This window comes from Arachis hypogaea, chromosome 6, assembly GCF_003086295.3.
Source record: "Arachis hypogaea cultivar Tifrunner chromosome 6, arahy.Tifrunner.gnm2.J5K5, whole genome shotgun sequence".
Taxonomy (NCBI): Eukaryota; Viridiplantae; Streptophyta; class Magnoliopsida; order Fabales; family Fabaceae; genus Arachis; species Arachis hypogaea.
The window spans coordinates 75,628,102-75,642,643 of record NC_092041.1 but is presented as its reverse complement, the minus strand read 5'-3'; the positions used below and the strand labels follow the sequence as shown (position 1 = coordinate 75,642,643).

Here is a 14,542-nt window from a genome sequence, read left to right as displayed (position 1 = left end):
CGGGAGAAGCATATGTACAATTCCTCTAATTATTGTAATCTACTTTCTTCTAAATGGGCAAGATTCCTGACTCATGAAATATTACTGTGCTTGCTATTTCCCCGATCACAATTCAGAGAACAGTCTCCAACAGTCCACTTGGGCTTGAGGTTCAGTTGCACATCATAGAAGCTCTTTGCCCTGCATGAAGTGAGCCAGGTAATTAAAAGGACACTTTTTACATGTGTCCACATTGAATCGATATAAGTGGCATAGATGATGTATGAAGTTAATATATCATGTGTGCAGGACTTCGTGCACTTCTCCGCTTTATGACAGGATTATCTGTCTGTCTAAACAGGGGAGATGTAAATTTGAAGGCCCAGAAGGTTTCAATTGCCTTAACTTTTCCCACCTTTGAGAAAATCAGTTTTCAGAAGCTTGTTTTCGGACAAAGCTCTTCTATTATTCTAGTTTTTTGAGTCGTCTTTGCATTTGAATCATGAAGTTAATATATATATATGGAATGATGTAAACTCCAATATTTAGTCTTTACATATATTGGAAGTTTCTTTTTTGGTCCTTGTAAATATTTTATAAACCTTCTTCTGGATTTTATAATATCACCAGTTAATAGTGCTGGTCTAATAATAGAGACCAAAAACATAATGTTAGAACAAAACTCAGATCCAAAGAAAGAAAAGGTTGAGGGACAAAGACCAAAATGACTTATAGATATTAAAAATATTAAAAATATCTTTAAGCCATCTGGGACAGGGTTGGGTGTCTTGCTTCTACTTGGTGCATCTTGGAGAGTTTGAAAAGTTTTTATTGTTCTAATGAATATTGTCATGCTAATCTTTGTATTGAGGATCTCTTGTCTTCCACCTTGTTTGCATTATCCTGCTCCCTAACATTAATATTTCTTCCTTTAACAAGGAAATAAATGAAAAAGAAAAGGAAAAACATATTACTGAATGTGAAAAATATTGGGGAATGGGTGATGGCCTATGTGGCACCTATAACTTTTGTTGTTAGATATATTTGGTTGGCTCTTGAGCAAGTAATTTCATACAGAATGGGAAATAAGAAAGCAAACTATTAGCAATGTGCCCTACTTAGTTGTTTCAGTCTGCTATAGTCATAATGATGGTTTCTTTTTTCCATGCTGACTGTTGAAATAGTTTTCACTATTACTAAATTGTATATGTTTCTTGAAAATGCAATGACAAGTTTTCACACCCGCCATGTTCGTTAGTGCAGCCATCTTTGCATTCTGTTAAAAGAGAGTCTTTTCATGTGCCAGAATTTGGTAATGCTTTATTAATTTAATTTTGCAATACTGATAAGGATAATTTTGTTTCGGTGTTGTCCAGTAATGTGTTGTAAATTTATTGAAAAAGTTAGACAATGATGGCATAACATTTATTTAATATTACATACCTTCACAACAACAACAACAACAACAACAACAACAACAACAACAATAACAACAACAACAAAGCCTTGTCTTAATAAATGGGGATTATTACAAGGATCAAATGACACCATTGTGCCTATCACGAATGATGCCTGAACTCAGCCATATATTCCTTGCTTTATTTAATTTATTCAATCCCATTTTCTCCCTCCTGCAGCTAGAGCTTTTGCCCTCCAATATATCCACTTGGAGAACAGCAGTGGCAATTGATTGAGAGAATTCCTCTAATCTGCCTCCGTTCCCTTTAGATTGTGCCTTGTGCACTTCCACCATTTTTTGCTTCTCAAACCGTTATTGACTGTCAGCCTCTTATGGTATTGCAATTTATTTCAACAAGTAACTTGCCTGCTATGCCTATATATTTGCTACGGTAATAGATTATGTTCTTTATTGATCTTTCATTATTTTCCAGATTCATCTTCAGGAAGAAGCTTGCCTTGGAGTATCTTCTTTCTTAGCTGATAGAAGTATTGTCAATTCTGGTGATATTTTACCAGATTCCTCAGTAAACTCTCTTTTCTTCACTCTCAGTGTCAGTGGACTGGATCTTATGGTTCTTTTGGATAAGGCCCAGTTGGATATTTCTAAAAGCAACACAGATAATGTAATCCAAACCTCCTTTGCTGGTGCAAGGCTTCATATTGAAGACTTCTCATATATAGATTCACCCTCAATGAAACTAAGAATACTGAAAACTGGATAAGGATCCTGCTTGTTTCAGTCTTTGGAAAGTTCAACCAATTGATGCTATCCGGAGAAACTGGAGTGCCAGAGCAGCCCATATTACTTTATCTCTGGAAGCATGTACTGTCCCACCTGCACGTCACGATTCTCTTGGATGGACCCAGGACTATGGAGATGTATTGTTCTAAAAGGTGCTTGGATTGAAGTAGCAATGGCAACTGGCAATGGTAGTCCATTGTTAAAGGTTCCTCCTCTAGGAGGTATTGTGAGAGTTGATGTTGCTTGTGAACAGTTTCTGTCCAATTGTTTTGTTGAACAATTATTTTTTGTCTTGGATCTTTACGTGTATTTTGGGAGAGTTAGTGAGAAAATAGCAGTGGCCGGAAAAACAAACAATTGGAGGGCGTTAAGAACAAAGCTTCTAGTGAAAAGTTAATGGACATAACTCCTAGTGACAGTGTTGTAAGTTTGGCAGTTAAAGACCTTCAACTTCGATTTCTTGAGTCTTCACCATTGAATGTCGAGGGAATGCCTCTAGTGTAGTTTGTTGGAAATGATTTGTTCATTAGTGCCACTCATAGAACCTTTGGTGGTGTTATTGTTATTTCGTCCACCTCATAGCAGGAGAGAATGGCTCATTCTTAAGTTCTGGAGAAAATATTCCTTCAAGCAGTGATATTGGAAGCCGTCAATTGAGAACTGTATTCTGGGTACATAACAAGAGGAACCATCTATTGAACTGAAATGCTCCTTCAATCCCTTTTCTGGATGTAAACATGGTGCATGTCATACCATTGGGGGAACAAGATATAGAGTCTCATTGTTTGAACGGTTCAACTTCTATATCTGGTATTCGTCTTGGTGGGGGAATGAACTATGCTGAAGTCCTCCTACATCGATTTGGAATAATTGGTCCTGATGGTGGTCTTGGGAAGGGTCTTTGTAAAAGCTTTGAAAAGTTACAAGCAGGACCATTGGCAACAATTTTCAAGACAACACCTCCCGATGTTGATCATTCAGAAGATGGTATGAAACAGTGTTACCTGATTTTTCATACCAATATATTTACTATATGTTGTGATTTCTTCTTTGTTCATGTTCTGTGTTTGTTTTTATAAATTGTTTGCTTATTAGTCAATTTTATGCCAGTTGAAAGTTTGAGCAAAGGAAAAGAAACCAGATTTTCAAAATTGAATAAGCCAGATAATGTGGATATAACCATAGAATTGAAGGGAGATTCTATGATGCTGATCGTGATTGTCAGCATCCCATGCTTTCATGTGGTGTAAGGTTAAGAGAGTGACACGTGCAAATTGAGGTTAAATGGGGGGTAATAGATTCGTGTTGTGGTTTCGTTGCTTCCGTTTTGATTGTTTGATGAAGAATGATTAATTAACCGTTAATCATAAATTATGGATTGTGGATAATGGACTGAAAGTTGGTGGTCCATGTGAAGTTAGCCAAGAGTAATGAAAATTTAAAAATTGCCCGAAAAATCTACTAAAGTAGCTAGCTGAAAACTAAAGTGCATGAATAAACCCGTTTTTTTTTTTTCTCAACATGTAATTACAAAAAAAAAAGGCTCTCTTAAAAGTCCAAAACGAGAAAAATGATTTTTTTTTCTATTTATAAAACTTACATTTTTTCAATTACAAAAGTTAAATAATATTCGCTTTAGTCTATTTGATTAAAACATTTATTTATAATTATTTTACATATAAATTAACCATAATTATATTAATGTTTCAAAAATAGAAATAATAATACATAATATATACTTAATATTATTGTAATAATTTTTATTTATCTTTAATATTTTAATTTGTTATAAAAATATTTAATTAAAACATTTTTATATATTTTATTATTAATAAAAATATTAAAAATAATTAAAATTTTTCCGTCAATAGTAATATATATTTTATATTATTAATATTATTATAGTAGTAAAATTAATAATATGAAATATATTTATTATTATATATTCTATTTATTTTTTTATTTTATCATTAATCATGAAATATATAAAAAATTTAAATTTAAATTTTTTGTAACAATTTAAAATATTTAAAATAAATTCTACTAATTTTATTAATAATAAATATATATATATATTATATTTTATTACTAATATATAATTATAATAATAATTATTAAAAGTATTGTAGTCAAATAGACCAAAGTGTAGGGGTGGCAAAACAAGTCGAAACCCATCGGTCCGACCCACCGAACCCGTTAAAAAAGATAGGTCGGGTTAGGATTTAGAACCTGTTAACTTAAAAAAATTCGGCAAACCCGCACCGTCAAATTTGCGGGTTTTGGTGGGACAGGGCGAACCGGCTCGCCGGGCCAAAGATTTTTAATTTTTCTTTTTTATTAAATAAAATAATAATTATTACTACAAAATTAATAATTATATAATTTTGAAACACTTTTTTCATTTTTTATTTTTATTCTTCTTTTAGTTATTTATTTTATTTTATAATTTCATATATATGCTCAAATTATGTGACTTATTTTTTAAAATAAAGATGGTTCTATTGACAAATATTATTTTAAACAATTTTATTGAAGTTAAAAATAAAAAAATAAAAAAATTATATCATAATTTGACTATTTTTATTTGTATTTAATTTTTTAATTATTATTTTTTGGTTAATTTTAATTAATTTTATTTATCAAAAAAAAAAAAGAGTCAGGTGGGTTAGCTCACCGACCCGCCAATCCACCATACTATCATTTTGAACCCATTTTAGTTGGCGAGGCGGGCCGAACCTAGTGGGAGCGGGGCAGGTTGGGGCGGGCCATCCCCCTTTGCCACCCCTACTAAATTTATGTTATTTAACTCTTGTATATAGGAAAGTGTACATTTTAAAAATAAAAAGGAGGAGAGTGTGATTTAGACATTTCGCAGGTAAGTTTTTTCATGAATTAGTAATTAAAGTTATAAGATATTTTTTTAAAAAATTCTATATATTAGCTAATCATGCTAATCATGCTAAATAATAAAAAAGCTCGTTATAGCTAACGAGTTATAACTCAAATGATATAGTCTTTTTTCTTTATCTAGAGGTCTTAGGTTCAAGTTTTACTCTTAAAAAAAACAGTTCATTATAGTTTAAATGACAGTCTCCCTTTCTCACCTAAAAATTTTGAGTTCGAATCTCATTCCTAGCTTAAGAAAAAAAAAAAAAAAACAGCTCATTATAATCCTAATTCCTAGAGATATTTAAATCATTTCCTATTCCCTAAAGATATTTACATAATCCTAATCTTACAAAGTCATATTACAAAGCACATTCAACTTCACATATTTTGTGACCCATCTCTACAAAAACGAATGTCACCCTTATAACGTCTTTATTTCCGGCGTGTATTATTCAATTGTTTTGGAGCTCCATTCACATCGCAATTATTAAAGTATTATGAGCCCATACAAATACGGCCGATTTTTCCACCTACATTAAGATACTTCATTAGTCAAAATATGACCCTAATCAAGCTGGTAAACCAAACGAAACTTATTGCACACAGATGTTACCTGCTCCTCCATGCGTCGTTCGCTATTTGTGACACGAAATAACAACATACAATGCTCACAAATGAAATAAGCACGATAGATTTTTCCTTTTCGTTATAGTACAGTTCCTAGGTTGAGTTTTTTCTTTAAAAAATAATAAAGATTGACTTCAAAGAAACGGAGATTTGTGATTAAGTGTTACATCCCGGGGGATTTGTCATTGTGTCTTACATCCTAAAGCTGCGTTTGTTTATAAAGATAAGACATTGAGACAAAAATATTGAGATACAAAATCGTGTTTGGCAAAAATATGGACAGAGACAATGTGTCTAGAAATACTAAATTAGTATATTTTGTATCTATCCTGACAAGAAAGATACGAAAACACTAACAAGAAACACAACCTATTTTTTATTTTTTCTTATTATTCTTGTTAATTTTTCATAATTATATTTTTTATTATTATATTTTTCATCTCAAATTTTTTGAATGAAAAAAAATGAAAATAAATTGAATTTTCATAATTTATTCTAATTTATCACCAAACAGAATACAAGAACATAAAATTTTGTATCTCTATCCATCAATATCTTGTCCTATCCTGTTCTCGATGTTTTGTCCTGTTTTTAAAAACAAAGGCAGCCAAAGTGCTGTATAACTTATATCATTACAACTCACCAAAAAATATAAAACTATCACCAAAAAAGAAGAAAAGAAAGGAGCTAGATTAGATCCAAAATTATTGCTTCAAATTTCTATTACAAGCGAAAATTGGTGAGATCACTCACTGGCCGCACCACCTATTAAAAAGGAAAAAAAAAAAAGCATGTCATTATAACTATTTTTAGTGACCTTTCTTAACAGGAAATTCCCAGACATTGAGCACTCCAAAGCTATATAAATATACATATACATAAGCTAGTGCCCAGTGGGAATTGGAAAGTATTTCCTCTTCAGCCACCACCTCATTTATAAATTCCATGAGTTCCAAAGGAAGCTTAATTCATTTAGAAAACCATTAGGTATGAATAGTCCATCCACGCTGAGCAAGTGCGGCAATAACTTGATTGGCGGCTTCTGCAGTGTCATTTAGTGGAGGATAACTCCAACTTTCACTCATCTGTATAATCCAAAACACAAATAAGTAAAATGCAATGGCTGTTCAACAACAAAAAATATCACCAAGAACTGAAGATGACATGACAGCACATAAGAGGCCGTTCCCATCTAAAACCAGTCTACATTATTTCTCATAAGGCAACTTCGAAAGTTATATATAGGAAATGTATCACGAAATAAAAACCCAATTTCCATATCTAACTTTGCAATCTAATGATGAGAACTAATTGCAACTAAAAAAGAAAGAGAATATCATAGGACAGCTGCCTACTCACATTTTCTTGCCCAGTGAAGGGTCGAGTGACTCCTTGCTTCTGCAAAGAATTTTGGAAGTCCGCAAATTTCCATGTACAGAGTTCCGCTCCGATTACATACACAGGCTTCCTGTAGCACAATATACACAGTCATGGAACTATAGATATCCCATTAAGGAGTGAATGATGAAATGAGGTTTCTTTTTTCCTCTTTAATGGTAGATGCTAATCATCAGGTGATCTTACGTACCCGGTACTGCAGGCCTCACTTAACATACTAACGGAATCAGCTGTGATAACAAAGGCATCAGCCCAGGCCAGATGTCCCATATGCGGATTTGGACCTGAATGTAATAAAGTACATCACATAATGCCATCTTCAATGCTGGGACATGGTTTTATGGCTATGAACATTACAGGTATAAGTACCTTCACCATCCCAGATATGGACCTTAGGATTTGTGGCAAATTCTTTGACCAAAATGTTGGAGATCTGCAATAAGGATGGCAAAACTGAATTTGTTGAACAGATCAAAATATATCAAAGTATACAAATGAATGGGGTCTCCATCCCTTATGGCAACATCATCTGTATGTCGCGAATGCCAGCTTTCAAGGCTTACAAACAAACCCACCAACCAGAAGCATGCTCATGGTAGAAGCCAAAGCTTATTATAATCACGACCTATTGAATAAAAAAATATTCTTACTAATTGTGTAATATTTTATACCTTCGCAGGTGTTCTTCTAGAGAAAGATATTCGGATAGTTCCACAACTCCATAACACATTTTGAAGCATTACCACCAACTGCTTTGCGAGATCCACACCATAGCAGCAATTTCCTGATAAAAAGTTATCAAAATTTAATAATAATAATAATAATAATAATAATAATAATAATAATAATAATAATAATAATAATAATAATAAAAACAAGAGCAATACAGGGCACAGCAAAAGTAGGACTAGAAAAAGTAAATTCTACTCTACACATAACATAGATATAACCAACGGTAATGTGTTAACTGTAAAATACATATTATAATCAAGAAACATAGGGGGTAGGCCATAAAAATATTAAAAAGTTTCAAATTTTAAGCTCAGAATCTTTGAGGCTTTAATCAAACAAACCGTAATGTATGCAAAATTGGCCTAGTCAACTTCAGTAAATTTCCAACTATGCAGTATACAATGCAAACATTTGACAGTTAGTAATGCAATCAATCCAATGCAAACATTTGCCAGTTAGTAATGCAATCAATCCTGTAAACAGAAACTAGGCTATGGAGTCATTTAAGAGAGTCACCAATATGCAAGGGACGATCATCAATTCAGTAGGAATAACAGACAATAAATACTAACACACAAATGAAAGATTCTTGACCAGATTTCTACAGACAATGACAACAATCTCAATAATGATAAACACTAAAACATCAACAAGAAGAATTTTACTACAAATGTCAAACAATTACAAGGTGCAAGAGAACATCTAAAAATTGATTGATTTCTTACATACGAAAAGCAAATATTAATATGAACATATGATACTTTTTAAAACGTCCAACAGGCAAAGCATCTTAAGTTCCTCAGTGCAAAATAAAATACCTGTAGGACCCCAACATTAACAACAAGCAAAGGCTTGGGCAGAGCTGCTAACTCATCATGCCAAGCAGAAGCAGCAGCCCTAAGAGTAGTGGAATCAGCTAGATGAAGCGCTCCCACAGTGAGGAACTATTATAATGTAAAATCAGGGACTTGAAAGATGGGAAAAGGTGTATAACGTAAGACAACATCACAGGGAAGAGACAAATACTAAAGCAACAAACATCACACAACCACAGTACCCACCACATTGCTGCCAGGAGGTTCCCATGGAGTGACCCACTTCCGAAGAAACCATGGAATTTGCCGCCGGCCTTCCAGAGTCAGCGGATAATAATCATGGCGTGGAGTGATAACAAGATCAAATCGATTCAGGCGCACTCTCGGATGTTGTATCTGAAATAGGCATCACAGCATGTGAAACATTTGGAACTTATCACCCCAACAGGTATCATAGAAATAATATGTCCAAGCAATTTCTCAAAAATGCAAACAATATCCATTCTCTTTAAATATTACTATTTACCAAGAAACAAGTCTAATTCAATTTCCACTCAACCGATAGCAAAAAGATTATAATTTCACTCAAGCATACAACAGATATACATGTACTATGATCGCATTCAATCATGAAATGAACTTATGCGTCAAGTTACAAAAATAGAATAAGTACAAAGCATAACCTGAACAACAAAAACATTTTCTGGGGCTAACCGTTTAATGGAGCTTGCGACATGAATAGTGTCTCTCCCAGATGCAACCACCAACAAGGGACCATCCCTATGAATAAAATACAACCGCAATTCATTAGTCTTTCTAATACAAATTCACCACACCTCTGAATTTCACTTTCAGAAAGCACAATAAGACCACAACATACTTGTGGAACGTTTCACGCGCCATTGTTGCAATATGGTAAGCATCAGCTTCTAAAACGCTTGATATGCCTGAACTAAGCAACCATCATTTTCAAATACAACTTAGCACACGAATCAGCACAAACAGCAATCACATGAACAAAATAAAAGTTAGGAAAATATGATTGGCATACCAATCTTCGAAGCTTGAAACCGCGAATTCCCACAGAGCCTTCTGATAACAGAATCCAACATCTTATGAACCGAAACCGGAAGCCAATGAAGCCACCTATTGATTCCTCCATGGGGCCTCGTCACGCGCTGCACATAAAAAAATAATAATAATAAATCAATTTTTCTCAGCAACCAAACACAATCCAGTGATACAATTCAGCTTAGTTCCAAAGCTTACGTATAGGGAGTGAAGATTGGAGAGACCGAGAGCACGGACCAACCCGATGCACTGGTTCTCAGCGCCGGCGAAGCCGTTACCGATGACGACGGCTCGCCGGACGGCGCCGTCGAAGAACTTCGGCAAGCTGAAGAAATGGTTCGGCGGTTCGGGAAGGTTGATGGGTCTCATCGCCACGATTCCAATATTCAAATGGAAAAACCACAGTTTGGAGCTTTTCAGATGAAAGAGAAAACAAAATGGGCCAGGCGATATATGGGCCTAGGCCCATAAAAGGCCCCGCCCAGTATAAAACATTAGCAATTTTATAGTCACGGAGAGTCTTTCACTCTCTTGAATCTTGACGCTTTTCTTTCTTTGGCTCAGAGAGAGAAACGGAATCAACTTATTATTAGCATTTGCTTTTTGTGACTGACGAAGCGAAAATAAAAAAAAAATGTGGGCAAACGCAGAAGGTGGTGCTCCGGAGGTTACTCTAGAAACTTCCATGGGTTCTTTCACTGTTGAAGTACTTGTCTTTTTTTCAGTTTTTGTTAATTTTCCTTTTTTGGTTTGCCAATGGCAACAATTATTTTATTTTAATTTATTTTTTCAATGTTGGGTTCAGCTGTACTACAAGCACGCACCAAGGACTTGCAGGAACTTCATTGAATTGTCTCGCAGAGGTTATTACAACAATGTTAAGTTCCACAGAATCATCAAGGTACTTCAATTTTTCTCCCTCTGTGTATGAGTATGTGCCCCTTTTTTTTTTTTGAATGTTGATACATGGATTCATTTGGTTTAATTGTTGAGTAGGACTTCATTGTACAAGGAGGGGATCCCACTGGGACTGGAAGGGGAGGAGAGTCTATATATGGGTATGTCTTTTTTATTTTTAGTGATTATATTCTGTTTTATTTTTTCATGTTGATCGTAATGCACTTTTCATTGATGATTTATTGCATTGTTTCGCTTGTTCTTTGTCGCAGACCGAAATTTGAAGACGAGATTAGACAAGAGTTGAAGCACACTGGAGCTGGTATCTTATCAATGGCAAATGCTGGCCCAAATACTAATGGCAGTCAATTCTTTATTACTCTAGCACCATGCCCTTCTCTTGATGGTAATGTTTTCCTTTTTTCTGTATATTACCTTTAGAAATTGGAAATTGTAAGGCACTACTTCTGAAGTTTATGATTAAATTTGTTTTTGTTTTTCCAATATTTATAGTTTACCATACCTATTGCACTGTGAGGATTCTGTGCTTTAATTTGAATGTTTTTTCCCCACCAATATGGTAACTTGAAATTGTCCATGTACCGTGAGTAGTTTGGTTCAGTGAGAAGCATGCACAATTGCTGGATTGTTGACACAGTGGCACACACATTGTGAATGCAAACTGTCTTGTGCATGAAAATCAGATAATGATGAAATGTAATCTCTTTCCCATAGTAGAGTCATGGAAAGAAAATTGGTTTTGCAACTCTGTTCCATTCATGTTCCCTTTTTCCGTTTCAGCTTTTAGGTGAGAGGTAGATCGACATAATTCACCTTACAATTTGCTGTTGTATGACTGCTTATATCATGATCGGGTGTAGTCTCTCTAAGCCCTAAGGTCACTAGAGGCCAAAGGTATAGATGTATTCCAAGCATGCGAGCAAGGAGCAACTAGTGAAGTTATATCACAACATGTGGTCCTGTCCAAATGTGGAGGATTTAAGATGGATTAGAATCTCTCTTCGTGTGTTTTAATGATTGTGTCAACAAAGCTATGGATTAGGATGCAGCTTCTTGCTTATGTTTCTTAAATGTTATCATTTCTTGGTGGATACAAATGCATGCATAGTTTAGTTTGTTTCCTCATCCAACTAAATATTTCTTTTCTCTTTTAAGAGAGTTCTCTGATATATCTTTGCTTTAAAGGTTGACACATTTTCAGGCATAGACCGAGACTTTCTTGGTCATTTTATGATTGATTGTTTCAATTTTCATGAAAAATTTAGAATACCTATTGTTTCAATTTTCAGGAAAACACACAATATTTGGGAGAGTATGCCGTGGGATGGAAATTATCAAAAGACTTGGCAGTGTCCAAACAGATAACAATGATAGGTATGTCAAACATATATCAAGATAGCTATTTAAAGTAACATATGCTATACATAAACCAACAATCAAGGAATATGGGTGTGTTTGGTTTGCATTTTCATTTTTGGTTTTCATTTTCACTGTTTTCTGATTTTTGGATTTTGTGAAGGAAAAAGTGAAAATAGTAAAAACAATAGGATTTTATTGTTTTCACTGTTTTCACTTTTTCCTTCACAAAATTCAGAAAACAGAAAACACTGAAAATGGAAACAAAAATTGAAAACGCAAACCAAACGCATCCTAAAATTAGCAGTAAACCTCTGAATTAAACTGGTTATATGAATTACAAAGCTTCTACAGATATTGAGCTCGCCTATTTGCTGGGTATTCAGTGTTCTAGAATTCCACAACCTATGTTTTATCCTTTATTCCTTTTATCATATGTGGAACATAGCCATGAATTGATCCATTCATCATCATTTTGTTTTCATGTTTATTTTTGTGAATACATGGTCAAAGAGAAAGCTTTTCGGCTTTGGCCAATTAACATTCAGGTTCTATGATAAACCAAATTGAATTTGGATCTTGATACACCAAAAATTATCAGCTGCATCAATGATTGAAATGAAGTATTTTATAGAAATTCCTTAAGAACCACTTCAATTCTAATTTTGATCTTATACTTATTCAGGCCCATCCATGACGTGAAGATTTTACGGACATCAGTCAAGGATTGAGATGTATATCTATGACGTCAATAATTGTGGTTCTATTACCAGTTCCCAGCAAACAGTTGTGACTTGAAATTCCCCTATATTAAGCACTAAGATTTATCCGTAGTGCCTGCTTTGACCTGTAGACTGTAGTATTGCAATAATATCTAGAGATTCGGCTATAATGCAGAATGTAGCATCAATGGAAAGGATTAAGATTTTCTAAAGTAAAGAAGTTGACAAAGTGATAAAGTAAAGAGTTGATTATTTTTAAATTAAGATAGTTGGACATATTTCAAAGTTATAAAATCAATAATGATTAACTTTATTTTATTATTTTACCAATTTTTTTACTTGGGAGGATCTAAATTCCAATGGAAAAATTGGCCTGACAGTAGTTTTTTGTTCATCTTTTTTTTTATTAACTTTATAGTAGATTATTGATCGAGAATAGAGCTGTAATACAAAATTTGGTATGTTACCTCGAGCATAAACTACGTTACAAAGTCTGGTGAACCTTAAACCTTATCCATATAGTGGTACCATCAAAGATGTGAAATGTTTATCGTTTCTGATGTAGCTGAATATGCCAATACAGATAGCCTCATGCTCTACAGCTTCTAAAGCAGGTATATTGAATGAGTAAATAGCCAAAATCGTTTTTGAAAGATACTCCGATCTCTATTTTAAGAAAGATAAAGTTAATCAAAATCGTTCCTAAAAGATATACGATTGGTAACATTAGTCCTTCCGTCATTGGATGATGACGTGTCACAAGATGATTGGTTGATGTGTCAGATTAGTAACACCTGGCATGTCACGTGTCAGGTTAGTGATACGTGGCATTTGACATGTAAAAAAGTTGTTTATAATTAAAATAGTCCTCGAAAGTTCAGACGTAAATCATTTTCATCCCTAAAATTTTAAAAATTAATTAAAATAGTCCTTATATAATTTTTTTATTTTTTCTTGATAATATTAAATTTAAAATATTTTTTTATACTACTAATTTTAATAGAAATGTAATTGACAACAAAAAAATTAGTAATTGTATCTTTTCTTCTTAAAGATTTTTTTTAACAAAAATATCTCTCCTTATATATATATTCCAGTAAAATGTAATAATATAAGAAAAATGTTTTAGAATAGAAAAGAATAAGAGAGATTTTGACAAGAATTAAAGGAGAGAGATAACTTTATTGAAAAAATTTTTAAGAAGAAAAAATACAATTACTAATTTTTTGATTGTCAATTATATTTCTATTAAAATTAGTAGTATCAAAAAATATTTTAAATTTAATATTATCAAAAAAATGAAAAAATTATATAAGGACTAATTTGATTAATTTTTAAAATTTTAGGGTTGAAAATAATTTACGTCTGAACTTTCAAGGACTATTTTAATTATAAATAATTTTTTTACATGTCAAGTGCCACGTGTCACTGATCTGACACGTGGCATGCCATGCGTCGCTGACCTGACACGTGGCATTATCCCTCCACATCATCCTATGCCACGTGGCACTTAACGTGACACGTCATCATCCAACTGACGGAAGGACTAACGTGACCAATCATGTATCTTTCGGGGACGATTTTGATTAACTTTATCTTTCGAGAACCAAAATGGAGATCGATGTATCTTTTAGGGACAATTTTGACTATTTACTCTATATTGAATAGAATAATATTATACATCTATATTTTTTAATGAATGAAGTTTAACTAAATTAAACAATAAAATTTAAAATAATATTACTCATAACTGATTTTTATTATGTTAGATTAATTTAGTTGAATTTAATTAACAAAAGAACTTGAATTTATAGCAAAAGAACTTGAATGTA

At 33.3% G+C, this 14,542-nt stretch overlaps 1 protein-coding gene and 2 pseudogenes across 1 annotated transcript; 2 read left to right on the top strand and 1 right to left on the bottom strand.

Annotated features, from left to right (window-relative positions):
• The first annotated feature begins 278 nt into the window (after nucleotides 1-278).
• LOC112805626 (uncharacterized) lies at nucleotides 279-2,728 on the top strand (annotated as a pseudogene).
• Nucleotides 2,729-6,369: 3,641 nt separating this feature from the next.
• LOC112696728 (mitochondrial fission protein ELM1-like) lies at nucleotides 6,370-10,118 on the bottom strand (annotated as a pseudogene).
• A 107-nt stretch (nucleotides 10,119-10,225) lies between these two features.
• LOC112696729 (peptidyl-prolyl cis-trans isomerase CYP18-2) lies at nucleotides 10,226-13,023 on the top strand. The gene is made up of 6 exons (XM_025749572.3): nucleotides 10,226-10,420; nucleotides 10,520-10,615; nucleotides 10,711-10,772; nucleotides 10,884-11,017; nucleotides 11,922-12,006; nucleotides 12,674-13,023. The coding sequence occupies exons 1-6, from the start codon at nucleotides 10,349-10,351 to the stop codon at nucleotides 12,717-12,719; spliced, it is 495 nt and encodes a 164-aa protein (XP_025605357.1). The 5' UTR covers nucleotides 10,226-10,348; the 3' UTR covers nucleotides 12,720-13,023.
• The last annotated feature ends 1,519 nt before the right edge of the window (nucleotides 13,024-14,542 follow it).